Here is a 15291-nt window from a genome sequence, read left to right as displayed (position 1 = left end):
TGATGCGAGAATGTGCGTCGCTCTAAGTAAACATCCTTAGCTTACATTTTGACTTAACAGACATTTGGACTTAAATAATCATAGGAGGCCATAATCATTGATAAATGTTAGAGTTTTTAAATTAGAGTACGTTCGCTTTTACACTCAAAAAATGACTTTTGCTGCTTGTTCAAACTACTTATTTGAAATGAGTTGAAACAACAGTTCTTGAGTTTTTTTGTGGGGGACAACTTCATTCTTTTATTTTCATTCATTCATTCATTTTCCTACGGCTTAGTACCTTATTTATCAGGGGTTGCCACAGTGTAATGAACCGCCAACTATTCCAGCATTTGTTTTACGTAGCGGATGCCCTTCCAGCCGTACTGGGAAACACCCATACACCCTCACATTCACACACACAATCATACACTAAGGCCAGTTTTGTTTACCCAATTCACCTTTAACGCATGAGTTTGGACTGGGGGAAACCGGAGCACCCAGAGGAAACCCACACGAGCACGGGGAGAACATGCAAACTCCAACAAGAAAATGCCAACTGACCCAGCTGAGACTCAAACCAGCAACCTTCTTGCTGTGAGGTGACAGTGCTAACCACTGAGTTAACGTGTCGCCCCTGTTTTATGCTCAATCCATCTAAATCCGTATAAACGATTAATCTTAATCAATTTGTGTTGTGACAACATAAATGAATTGTGTCGAGCCCAGCATTTTTTTACACTGCAGGAAGGTTTCTATGTCAATTGTTATACAGTAAATCAAGACATCTGAATCGAGAGCCATTGTGTTAAGTGTAACACAGATTATGCCCAGCAGAGGCCGCCATTAGTCTGTATGTGTCTGTCTTCTTCACGCTTCTGTCTGCATTGAGGAGATTAAACTGCTGCAGTCTCTCTTGGCTTATGCTAATTGAGTTTGTTACACACCACAGACGCTTACACTTGCTATTTCAGCAAACACACTCACTTAAATAGTTTATACATTAATGAAAGTTTTCTTCTTATACGTTAATATCACTTCAATGTAGCATGTTTATATAATAATATTATGTAACTATCATCATAAGAATTATACATTTACCGGCCACTTTTTTAGGTACACCTGTCCAACTGCTCGTTGACACATATTTCTAATCAGCCAATCACATGGCAGCAACTCAAAACATTTAGGCATGTAGACATGGTCAAGGTGATCTGCTGCGGTTCAAACTGAGCATTGGAATGGGGAGAAAAGCTGACTTAAGTGACTTTGAGCGTGGCATGGTTGTTGGTGCCTGATGGTATGGTCTGAGTATTTCAGAAACTGCTGATCTACTGGGATTTTCACGCACAACCATCTCTAGGGTTTACAGAGAATGGTCTGAAAAAGAGAAAATATCCAGTGAGTGGCAGTTCTGTGAGCGCAAATGCCTTGTTGATTCCAGAGGAGAATGGCCAGACTGGTTCGAGCTGATAGAAAGGCAACAGTAACTCAAATAACCAGTCATTACAACCGAGGTCTGCAGAAAAGCATCTCTGAACGTGCAACATGTTCAACCTTGAGGCAGATGGGCTACAGCAGCAGAAGACCACACCAGTCAGCTAAGAACACGAAACTGAGGCTACAATTTACACAGGCTCTCCAAAATTGCACAATAGAAGATTGTAAAAACGTTGCCTGGTCTAATGAGTTGATTTCTGCTGCGATATTCAGATGGTAGGATGTTTTCTTGTCAAACTTTGTGCCCATTAGTACCAATTCAGCATCGTGTCAACGCCACAGCCTACTGAGTATTGCTGCTGACTATGTCCATCACTTTATGACCACAGTGCACCCATCTTCTGATGGCTACTTCCAACAGGATAATGCTCCATGTCATAAAGCGTGAATCATCTCAGACTGGTTTCTTAAACATGACAATGAGTTCACTGTACTCAAATGGCCTCCAAAGTTACCAGAACTCAATCCAATAGAGCACCTTTGGAATGTGGTGGAACGGGTGATTCGCATCATGGATGTGCAGCTGACAAATCTGCAGCAGCTGTGTGATGCTATCGTGTCAATATGGACCAAAATCTCTGAGGGATATTTCCAGTGCCTTGTTGAATCTAAGCCATGAAGGATTAAAGCAGTTCTGAAGGCAAAAGGGGGTCCAACCCGCTACTAGTAAGGTGTACCTAATAAAGTGGCCGGTGAGTGTATATATTAATATAAAAAAACTGTGTATGCGCAGTTATAGGTATACTTATTACCTAAAGTGAAATTGTAATTATTTTTCCAAATATCTCTTAATATTACATTTTCACAGTATTTCCTATCATATTTTTAATCTTTAACAAATATTCAGTATGTAATATAGGATATATTCTTAATAATGTGTGAAGTTATATGAAATATTTATGTATTTAAATTATAGTATATTCTATACATAAATATGGATTTCTATGTATTTTATACATAAATATTATTTTACTTATGTTAATATTAATATAAAGTAATATATTTTTCTGCTATGAGTGACCTGAAATGCCTCCAAATGTATTTATTAAGCAATATAAGTTATATTTTGATTAACGTTTAATGAAGTCCAGAAATATTCATACTTGGAAGTGAATAAGGCCACTTTTAATTCATTTATTCCTAACCGGTAGTGGCAGAGTGCAGTTAAATCTCCCGATGTGTCTCAAAACTCAATGTGTGTGTAATAAAATCTCTTCTGATTGGCTGTTATTGTCCGGCCTTTACTTTTTCAGTGCAGACAGACGAATTACTTCAGGCTGTAAACGTATCCCATCATTCCTGCTTTCGGACACAGTGTCAGTTTTTTATTGAGCGATGCATTTCTGCCGAATCGCAATAAATTTCATAGCAGGCCAAGGACACAATACTGTAAAGATGCGCCAATCGACTGGCCAGAAATCATTATTTTGTTTTACTTCAGTCAGTCTTCATTACTTACATACAAACTGCATCGCAATAATTTTATTGTACTACTGTGTGTAAACTGATCATTAAGAGAGACCAGAGATGAGCAGATGTTTAAACAGACTGGTCTGAAATGGCAGAGCACCCACGGAAAAACACAAGATATTCTGCATCGGCCTCAACAAATTGAGCATATATTATATTGACCTTAATATATTTCATATTTCTGCAGTGTTTTCTAGATTAAACCACTTTAATAAAATGCTAGGTTACACTCAATTCCTCCATGTTGTCCTAACACAAATCCATTAAGTTAACCTCATTATTTTAACTAATTTAAGTGGATTGAACATAAAACAGTTAAGTTGTTGGGGGATAACTGAATTGTTTTATCTTAAATCTTCTTAAATTTGTAAAAACTTAATTTAACTTAATCGATTTGTGTTGTGACGAAAGGATTTGTGCGGAACCCTGCATTTTTACAGTGTTGCCTATGGACCATTTTCATAAACATGCAAAATGATCCATTATGCCAGGGGTCACCAATCACGGTCCTGGAGGGCCGGTGTCCCTGCAGGGTTTAGCTCCAACTTGCCTCAACACACCTGGCTGGATGTTTCAAGTATACCTAGTGAGACTTTGATTAGCTTGTTCAGGTGTGTTTGATTAGAGTTGGAGCTAAAATCTGCAGGACACCGGCCCTCCAGGAACAAGTTTGGTGACCACTGCATTATGCGTTGCATGGATGCTTCGACATTCCGGTCGGCGGGTTGATGTGTATAAAGAGTGACATTTAGACCGCTTTGAAATGATAGTTTTAATCTATTTTACTTGCTTTTAACATCTTTGAACTAATACTGCTGGTGATCAGCGCCACCTCCTGGACTGATTATTTAAATAATCCGAATGGAAAACAACAGCTGTAAGACATTTACTCTTACTGTCAGACGCCATCTTATGCCATTTAAATGGAGCCTTGTCATCGCTAAAGTCAACGTTTTCTCTTTTTTTCACATATATAACCAACGTGTATATGTAATTCACCCAAATGTTCGACACACACACATGTACTGTCCCACTAACACATTGATTAAAATAGTGGCACAAAGTGACATTTTGAAATGACAGAAAAAACACATCGTAAATACTAACTAAGTGAAGTTTATTTATAAAGTAGTTTCGAGAGGATCACGTGCTTATGATCAGGGGCGTAGCAACCGGGGGGACGAGGGGGATACATCCCCCTCACTCTTAGACACAGACCCTATGAGAAACAGGTAGTTAATAATAAAATGAACGTTAAATTTTGGATCTCATTCAGCTGTCCCCCCATTTTTAAAATGTCCACGACACCCCTGCTTATGATTGATCACAGCTGGTCCCGCATTAGCTAATGTGACTTAGCTAGTGTTCCAACACAAATCAATTCCCAGCATTTTCTACAGCGTATACTGCAGCAAAACTAAATATTGAAGATTATGATGAACATATTAATGAATGTAAGTTTGTCTTCTGCAGGTGTGAGGAGGACGTGAACGAGTGTGAGCGTGAGCTGTGTGAGAACGGCGGCGTCTGCATCAACACGTTCGGCTCTTTCTACTGCAACTGCACTCCTGGTTTCGTGGGCAGCGCTTGTTCGGTCCGTCCGGTGCTTGTCCCAGATATGCAGGCCGGACATGCTTACGTTGGAAAAGAGGAGCTTATCGGCATTGCAGTTGTGCTCTTCCTCATCCTCACCCTCATCCTCCTTTTCATCGCCTTCAGGAAGAAAGTATTCCAGAAGAGTTACTCCAGGAATAACCTTTCCTTAGTTCAGGATCCGGCGACAGCCGCCCTGCTGCACAAAGCCAACGGGGGCCACTATCCGCCGCTACGCTGCGCAATTGGAGAACCAATCAGCTTATACACTGAAGGAGGTATAACCGGGCCGCCTCAGGTTCCGGTCCGGCCCATGGCATACACTCCGTGTTTTCCAGGGGACGCTCGGGGGACGCTTGAGAAGCGGGACGGACGAGGCTCGGAGCTCACAGAAATGAGCACATTTCATCCTTCAGAGTCGCCGAGGATTCTGGGCGGGACCAACAGGAGGGGTGTGGTCGTGTGCAGCGTAGCGCCCAATTTGCCACCGGTTTCACCGTGCCGGTCGGACTGTGATTCGCTGCGGAAGAGTCCATGGGAGGAGGATGGTGAGGATGTTTTTTTATATTAATGTTAATGTTTATTTATTGTCTTCTATTCATATTTCCCAAATGATTTTTAACAGAGGAAATGTTCACAGTATGTCTGATAATATCTTTTCTTCTGGATTTTTTCTTCTTACTTGTTTTATTTCGGCTAGAATAAAAGCAGTTTTTAATTTTTTAAAACCATTTTGAAGTCAATATTTTTAGCCCCCTTAAGCTAAATTTTATTACACTGTAAAAAAAAATTTGTAATTTTACGGTTTATTTCCGGTAGCTGGGGGGCCAGAAATAAACCGTAAAATAAAGACCATTAAATTACAGAAATTTACTGTAAAATAACAGGGGTTGAATTACAGAAATTTACCAGAAATTTTAATTCAAGGAAATTTCTCTAATTTATTGTCCGTTATTTTACAGTAAATTTCTGTAATTTAATAGCAGTTATTTTAGGGTTTTTTTCTGGCCCCTCAGCTGCCGGATATAAACCGTAAATTTACAGCTTTTTTTTTTTACAGTGTACGACTGTTTATAGAACAAACCACAATGATTTACTTTATTATCATAACTTTCATAATTAACCTAGTTAAGCCTTTAAATGTCACTTTAAGCTGAATACTAGTATCTTGAAAAATATCTAGTAAAAAATGTATTATAGTACTGTCATCATGGCAAATCAGTTATCAGAGATGAGTTATTAAAACTATTATGTTTAAAAATGTGTGAAGAAGAAATTCTGTTAAGGCAGAAATTGGAGAAATTATACAAAATAACCACTGAGCCACCGTGCCGCCCCTGCAAAAATATTAAGTCAATTTTTAAAGTATTATTGATAAAACAATATGATTATTTTAATATTATGAATGTAAAATTTAAAAAACAAAATGTGTTGTCTGCTTTTAATAATATAGCAAAAAAATAACAGTTAAAAAAAATTTAATTCCAATGATTGTCATTTTAAATTACTGAATTTGCTAATCTCATTTAACGTTAAAACCACTGCCATAACATTATTTATCAATATGTGAACCTTGTTGGATTTTTAGAAGCTATGTAAATTAAAAATGTAAATCACCAAATACATTAGGACCATTGATATTGTATACATGCCTCTAAATAGTCTATATACACACACTGGCCACTTACTAGTAGCAGGATAGACCCCCTTTTGCCTTCAGAACTGACTTAAACCTTCGTGGCATAGATTCAACAAGGCACTGGAATTATTCCTCAGAGATTTTGGTCCATATTGACATGATCGCATCACACAGTTGCTGCAGATTTATGCGCTGCACATCCATGATGCGAATCTCCCATTCCACCACATCCCAAAAGGTGCTCTATTGGATTGAGCTCAGGTGACTGTGGAGGCCATTTGAGTACAGTGATCTCATTGTCATGTTCAAGAAACTAGTCTGAGATGATTCGTGTGTTATGACATGGCGTATTAGTGTCATCTTGCTGGAAGTAGCCATCAGAAGATGGGTACACTGTGGTCATAAGGGGATGGACATGGTCAGCAACAATACTCAGGTAGGCTGTGGCGTTGACACGATGCTCAATTGGTACTAATGGGCCCAAAGTGTGCCAAGAATATAATAACCTCCACACCATTACACCACCACCACCACCAGCCTGAACTGTTGATACAAGACAGAATGAATCCATGCTTGATGTTGTTGATGCCAAATTCTGACTCTGCCATCCGAATGTCACAGCAGAAGTTTAGACTCATCAGTCTGTTTACTTTTACTGTTGCCTTTCTATCAGCTGGAACCAGTCTGGCCATTCTCCTTTGACCTCTGGCATCAACAAGGTATTTGCGCCCACAGAGCTGCCGCTTACTGGATATTTTCTCTTTTTCAGACCATTCTCTGTAAACCCTAGAGATGGTTGTGCGTGAAAATCCCAATAGATCAGCCGTTTCTGAAATACTCAGAACAGCTCTTCTGGCACCAACAACCATGCCACGCTCAAAGTCACTTAAATCACCTTTCTTCCCCATTCTGATGCTCAGTTTGAACCGCAGCAGATCGTCTTGACCATGTATAAATGCCTAAATGCATTGAGTTGCTGCCATGTGATTGGCCGATTAGAAATTTGCGTTAACGAGCAGTTGGACAGGTGTACCTAATAAAGTGGCCGGTGATATATTTAAGTGCATATGTACTACTTGATTTAAAGAATGTGAAACAGTGTAGTAACACTAGTGTGTTTCAGATGGTTTGTAAATAATGCTAACATCAGCTGTGGTGTAAAATGTCAGCTTGTGTTGTAGTAGTGATGATGGATTTCTATCACAGCGATCTTAGCAAGAACACACTGACCCTTTCATTTAAAATAAGAGAATAAGGCTTTTCTGGCTGCAGGCAAAATGGTCCAGAACTCCAAACTCTGCTCACACACACTCCGGTCAGCTTGTACGCATATGTTTATGCATGTTTATGTGTTTGCCAGTGTGAGTTTATCAGCTGCCTTTGATCAGTTTATGCCCGCCAACTGTGAAATCCATCTCTCCCTTAACATGTTTTATTTAAACGTCACATTTAACTGCATTTAACCTCACTCACACACACACGTGCACACACACACACTCACATACACAAACACACATACACACATGCACACATACTTACATACACATATACATAAACACAAACACACAATCACACACACTCATATATACGCGCGCACACTCACACACACCCACACCTACACTCACACACACATATACACACATACACACCCACCCATACACAGATGTGCACGCTCACACACGCCAACACCCACACTCGTACACCCAGACTCACACACACACACTTCTAAACACACCCATACACACAACTACACACACACAGATGCACTCACACTTGTACACATACTCGCATACATAAGTGAACACACTCAAACATGTGCACACAGATGCACAAACTCACACATACACGCACACAAACAGACTTGCATACACTCACTTATAAACATACACACACCTACATACACACGCACACACACCTACACACACATACACACATACACAAACTCAAACATGCGCACACACACAGACACATACCAACATGCACACACACCTACATACACATACACACGCACACACAAACATGCACACACACCTACACCAACATGCACACACACACACACACACACACATGCACACACACACACCTACATACACATAAATACACACAAACACACACACCTACATACGCACGCACACACAGACACACAAACTCACATACACTCACACATAAACATACAGGCACACACACACACGCAAACTTACACACACTCTCACACAAACATACGCACGCACAGACACACAAACTGACATACACTCACACAAAAACATACACACACACACCTACATGCACACACATGCACTCACACACAAACATACACACACATACCTACATACACGCACACGCAGACACAAACTGACATACACTCATACACACACATACCTACATACACATGCACACACAAACATACACACACACACACACACCTACATACACATGCACACACAGACACAGAAACTCACACATACATTCACACACACACACACACACACACACACACACACACACACAAAAACATACACACACAGACACATACACTTACACACAAACATACACACACCTACATACACATTCACACACAGACACATACATTGTCTCACACACACACACAAACATACACACAACTACATACACATGCACACACAGACACAGAAACTCACACATGCACTCACACACAAACATACACACACACACACACACACACACACACACACACCTACATACACATGCACACACAGACACAGAAACTCACACATACATTCACACACACACACACAAACATACACACACAGACACATACACTTACACACAAACATACACACACCTACATACACATTCACACACAGACACATACATTGTCTCACATACACACAGCTACATACACATGCACACACAGACACAGAAACTCACACATGCACTCACACACAAACATACACACACACACACACACACACACAGACACAGACACCTAAACCTAACCCGCACGCTCACTTAAACACCCTCACACGCACATACTCACACAAACACGGACACACACACACACACACCCAGGCTTGTATCAGAGAGTCCCCTGAGGTTTCTTTCCCCTCACACTGTAAGATTGATCCTCCTAATGAAGCCATCGTCAGCATGAGAACGCCGCTGCATTGAGACTGTAGAGGACGCATCAGTGCTAGATCCACCTATGACTGTTTTTACCGCAGATAACAAACCCCACTGCCAGATTTCACGTTATCAGTGTATGCAGTGGCTTTTATCTTCCTCAACTCAGCTCAGCTTCCCGCTGTGACAGTTTAGGCAGAAGCGAACGGGGGGAGAAAATAACGCTGGTGTTTGTTGAGACTGTTTCCACCTGCAGGATCCCACCAGCGACACTCTTTGTTAATGGGGTTTGCGGTAAATCAAATCTAAATACAGTTTACATGAGGGTTACGGCAGAAATTGAAAAAGCGAGCTGTGGGTGGAAACGCTTCTGAGGAGGAAAAGCTTCCAGTTTTTGCTGCATTAAACGTTGCTTTGTGCAAAATAAATCAGAAGTCACTTAGTCTGAAGTTAATCTGGAGGTAGACCTGGCTGTAATACTATTCAAAAAATAACTCTGTGTCCGTAGTGCATGAGGGTGTAAGGGTGTTTCCCAATACTGGGTTGCGGCTGGAAGGACATCCACTGCGTAAAACAAATGCATCAACCAAATGCATCCAGAATTAATTTTCATTCCGGGGAATCTTGAATTATTGTTAGTTAGTTAGTTAGTTAGTTAGTTAGCTAGTTAGTTAGTTAGTTAGCTAGCTAGCTAGCTAGTTAGTTAGCTAGTTAGTTAGTTAGTTAGCTAGTTAGTTAGCTAGTTAGTTAGCTAGCTAGTTAGTTAGCTAGCTAGCTAGTTAGTTAGCTAGTTAGTTAGCTAGCTAGTTAGTTAGCTAGTTAGCTAGTTAGTTAGTTAGTTAGTTAGTTAGTTAGTTAGTTAGTTAGTTAGTTAGTTAGTTAGTTAGTTAGTTAGTTAGTTAGTTAGTTAGTTAGTTAAGTGATGCATTGAATTTTCGAAAATTATCTGCCGAAATTTTCCTTTTCAGTTTTCATTCGAAGGACAAAAACAGCCCAAAATATGAGAAAAAAAACCCTAGTCACTGTGTGGTCTGAAGCGTCTTTCACACTGGACACAGAAAGCTCTGCGCTATGAACCTCATTCATTTCAATGGACAGTTGCGAGGGCGGTTTTGTGGCTGAAACATGACGCCTCTTGACACGTTCAGTCTCATTAATATGTTAAAATAATTTTTATTTATTTAGCAGACACTTTTATCACTGACCTTTTGACTTTAGCTGCCCAAACTTTTACTGTCAATAAAAAGTGATTATGCGTGTGTGGTTTCTTACAGTATATTACGTTGAGTCAAATTCTAAAACATCTTGATATTATTTAATAAAATATTAAATAATGAATCAACCAAGTGCACCCAGAGTTGTAGATTTTCGACCCAAAATTTTCGTTTCGGTGCATATTTAATTAATGTTTCGTATTTTTAAGTTAATTCATCTGTCTGGGCACTATTTCAGTGACTGATGATGATAAAATCAACTGTATATCACAGGAAAAACACAGTTAGTTAGTTTAGTTTAGTTTAGTTTAGTTAGTTAGTTAGTGGGCGACCCCAGATTAATAAAAGGACTAAGCTGAAAATTTTCTTTTCTGAATCTGCCGAAATTGTAATTTTTGGTTTTCGTTCGAAAGACAAAAACAGCCAAAAATATGAGCCAAAAAACCAACCACATTGCCCAGCAGTGTTCAACATTCACTGTTTTACTGTAGTTGCTGTGTGGTCCGAAGCGTCTTTCACACTGGACACTGAAAGCTCTGCGCTATGAACCTCATTCATTTCAATGGACAGTTGCAAGGGCGGTTTTGTGACTGAAAAATGAGAACTCTCAACTCGTTTAGTCTTATTAAAATGTAAAAAAAAAAAAAACTTTATTTATATAGCAGATACTTTTTTTTATCTCTGACCTTTAGACCATGGCTGCCCAAAATGTTACATATAAACCACCTATAAAATGTGGTTATAGGTGTGTGTGTGTGTGTGTGTGTGTGGGTGTGTGTGTGTGTGTGTGCGTGTGCGTGTGCGTGTGCGTGTGTGTGTGCGTGTGTGTGTGTGTGTGCGTGTGTGTGTGTGTTTTTTATGTATAATATGTTATTAAGTAAAATTATATAAAGTTCAACTTTAGAGTTTTGGTCTTTAATTTTCATTTCAGTGCATATTTAATTAATGTTTTGTATTTTATTATTAATTCATCTGTCTGGACACTATTTCAGTGACAGATGACACTGAAAGCTGATGATGATAAAATTAACTACATCACAGCAAGAACACAATTAGTTACTGTGTCTTTCACACTGGACACAGAATGCTCTGCGCTATGAAACTCATTCATGTCAGTGGACGCGCAAGGGCAGTTTTGTTGCTGCAGAATAACACCTCTCGACTCATTCAGTCTCATTGAAAATTAAGCAGACCCTTTTATCTCTGACCTTTAGGCCGGCCATGGCTGCCCAAAATTTTACTCTCAATAAAATGTTTTATGCATGTGTGTGTTTTTACAGTATAATACATTATTAAGTTAAATTCTTAAAAGGCTTTTTATTATTTATTAAAATAATAAATAATTATTACAAAGCATGTTTGGTTTGTGTTTTCAATCAAGTACATGCAGGATTTTTGGTTTCTACTTGTAATTTTCATTTCAGTGCATATAAATTAATTATTTATTTGTTATTAATTCATCTGTCTATCTGTTTTAGCATTTGTTTGTTATTTACTATTTAAGCATTCCAGGTTTGTTGTTGTTTTTGTTGTTCTGTTTTTGTGTTTTCTCTTTAGTTTTTCTTTATTTCTTTGTTTATGCTTTGTTCTTATCCAAGGTGACTTGCAGCAGATGTTTTTGTGAATATTTTCTCTGAGATAAAGCCCGTTTTACTCTTGACAGAGTGAGACTGTGTATCTCGGCCTCTCTAATGTTCTTCTTCATAAGAAATGAACCCAATTTTATCTCTGCTGAAAGCAAGCTTCTGCTGTTCAGGCAGACTTTTGATTACCGTCCACCTGACAGCTTCTTCATGAGCAAGAGACCATCTGGCCAACATCTAATCAAATTTAGAAGACCATTATCTATAAAAGCGGTCATAGATCTCAATAGATAATAGATTATTTGCTTTAAAGTACAGCTTTGGGATGTATAATGGTTGTATTATTTTTGTAATTCTGTTGAATATTAGTGTCTTGGAAATAATTAGTAAAATAGACTTATTTATAGTAAAAACCAAAGAAATTAGTTATTAGAAATCAGTTATTAAAACTCATTCATTTTTCTTTGACTTAGTCCCTTATTCATCAGGGGTTGCCACAGCAGAATGAACCGCCAATTTATCCAGCATATGTTTTACAAAGCTGATGCCCTTCCAGCTGCAACCCAGTACTAGGAAACACCCATACACTCACGTTCTCTCTCTCACACACACACACACACACACACTCTCATACACTATGGCCAATTTAGCTTATTCAAATCACCTATAGCGCATGTCTTTGGACTGTGGGGGAAACCAGAGCACCTGGAGAAAACCCACGCCAACACGACGAGAAACTCCACGCAGAATCGCCAACTGGCCCAGCCGGGACTCAAACCAGTGACATTTCAGCTAAAAAATTGTCTTTTATGTTGTTGTATTGTTGTACAAAGGTCAGCTAAGGTCATCTCAGATGGCTTGATGGTGAAAAAGTAAACATCAAATCTTGAATCTCTTTTAGAACCAATAAAAAGATCCCAACTTGCATTTTTGGTCCATCTGTTGCCACTTTTGAAAGCATTATTCATCAGGCGATCAATAAGCGGCCCATTGGGACTGCTTTTGAAAATCAAAACAAAGGAAAAAGTCACAGTAAAAGAAATCAACATTTCCCTTAAAAGAGCGCATATAAATCTTCCCATCGATAACTCCTGAGGAAAGCAGTTATAAAAGTATGTATATTGGGTCCATTTAGTGAGAAGCTGATGGCGAAAGCATTAAATTCCTCCGCATCTGAATCCTCCGAGGCTTTTTAACAGCCTATAATCACTTCATTTTTCATCTCCTCATTTTTTTTTTACACTGTCCGCCATTCAAACCCTTTCAGCTCTTCTAAATCTCCACCTGTGAAATGCAGACTGAGGCCATTATACGCAGCTGTTATAAACGCCATTAGCGGCGGCTCCAGGATTTTCCTATTTTTGTTATTGGGGTTCTTAGGACGGGTTTACAGGGAAAATTCACGCAAAAATGAACATTTTGTCATTGCTTACTCACCCTTTACTTGTTTCAAATCTTTGAGTTTACATTTTGGAGAAAGCTGGAAACATAGAACCATTGGGCTAATGATTAAAGTCCCTGTGAGATTAACATAAGGTTTTTTTAGATGTTACTATGCGTATGTTAGTGCTAAGGTTATCAATAAGCTAGTGTGGGGCGGCACGATGGCTCAGTGTTTAGCACAGCATAAAACATATGCCATATTAACTGGCGGTTCATTCCGCTGTGGCAACCTCTGAAATTGAGACTAAGCCGATAAAAATGAATGAATTAGCTAGTGTGCTCCAAAACAGTGACACAATTCAAGATATACACATCTAAAGTTAGCTGGCAGCTAGCTCTCTGCAACTCTTACATACTTGGCCACTGAAGCAGGGCTAAGCTAGGTTGCTGCTGTAAGTGGTGTTAGTGAGGCCAGCAGGGGGCGCTCAACCTGCAAGCTTTGTGGGTCCCAATTCCCCATTATATTGATGGGGAATCTATACTGCTCAGTGAGCACCATCTTTCGGATGAGACGTTAAACCGAGTTCCTGACTCTCTGTGGTCGTTAAAAATCCCAGAATGTAGGGGTAGACTAGGGCTTTAATCCCGGCATCCTGGTCAAATTTGCCCACTGGCCTCTTTACATCATGGCCTCCTAACCATCCCCATATCATAATTGGCTTCATCACTCTGTCTCCTCTCCAACAATCAGCTGGTGTGTGGTGTGCGGTCTGGTACAATATGGCGGCCGTCGCATCATCCAAATGGATGTTGCACACTGGTGGTGGATTACGAGATTCCCCCCAAAAATGTGTAAAGTGCTTTGAGTGTCCAAAAAATGCAGTTTAAATGTAAGGAATTATTAAAGCTTGCAGTTTGTCACTTCTGCTTAAAGTTTTTTTTTTACATCACATCATACTTTAGTTTCTCATAAAAATCTTGACCAATCAAATGCTCTATTGACCCTATTCCTAATGTACGATTGGGTGCAGCCATTGGATTAATTTTGGCTTGACACTTCAAGTTTCATTTACTTCCATTTACGTTTAAATGTTAAAGAACAACTCATTATGTTGCTTGATGTTGCAAACTGATATTTTCAGGTCATATTATTGTACTTTTTATGAACTCACTTGTTTGTAGAGCAAGTAGTTTGATCATTTCCTGCCATTTATGATTTCCTAGTCATTTCTCCCATAGGAAACTGAATCAGAAGTTCTAAAACAATAGCAAAAATGAGCGCACTCTGCTAAATAAGGTCAATAGTGCCTGATATGCCCCGCCCCCTTCTCTTCTCATTTGTTTTTCATTTGATGCACTTTGATAAAAAGTAAACGCAATTGGCTGTTTTTCAAAAAGAGGAGGGGCTACTCTATGTCCCGCCCTATCTTCATGTTTCAGTTGAGATTACATCACACATTGAATTAAAAAAATGCACATTTCAAAGCACTTTTTTCATGGAATCTTTTTTTTTTCTTTATCACATCTTGTGTGTGTTTGCGAGTCAGACAGATCTGTCGGAAAATTGTTTCTAAAGTGTGTGTCTTCCTGTCACTGATCCACTTTGCAGTATGAACACAACAACCGAACGCCACCCCAGATAGTCATGCAGTGTAAAAATCAACAGCAATCTGACGATTATCAAAAATCCTGTAATGTGAACTCGGCATAAGCGCCATTAAAGCAAAGATCAAAGGGGAAAATGTGCTCAAAAGAAAGACAACAATAAGAGGCTGGAGATTTGTGTTTATTGTAAATTCAAATACAACTTTTTATGTCACATAGAGAGTCA

General features: G+C 39.2%; 1 protein-coding gene across 1 annotated transcript in view; it reads left to right on the top strand.

The window, feature by feature from the left end:
• fat3a (FAT atypical cadherin 3a) overlaps positions 1–15291 on the top strand; it is a 129895-nt gene that overhangs the window by 98182 nt on the left and 16422 nt on the right. The window contains exon 24 of the mRNA XM_056474072.1: positions 4423–5090. Within this exon, the coding sequence (XP_056330047.1) occupies positions 4423–5090 (668 nt within the window). The remainder of the gene's footprint in view (positions 1–4422; positions 5091–15291) is intronic.

The sequence above is a fragment of the Danio aesculapii genome, chromosome 15 (genome assembly GCF_903798145.1).
Source record: "Danio aesculapii chromosome 15, fDanAes4.1, whole genome shotgun sequence".
NCBI classification, from domain to species: Eukaryota; Metazoa; Chordata; class Actinopteri; order Cypriniformes; family Danionidae; genus Danio; species Danio aesculapii.
This window is presented reverse-complemented; position numbering and strand designations above follow the sequence as displayed.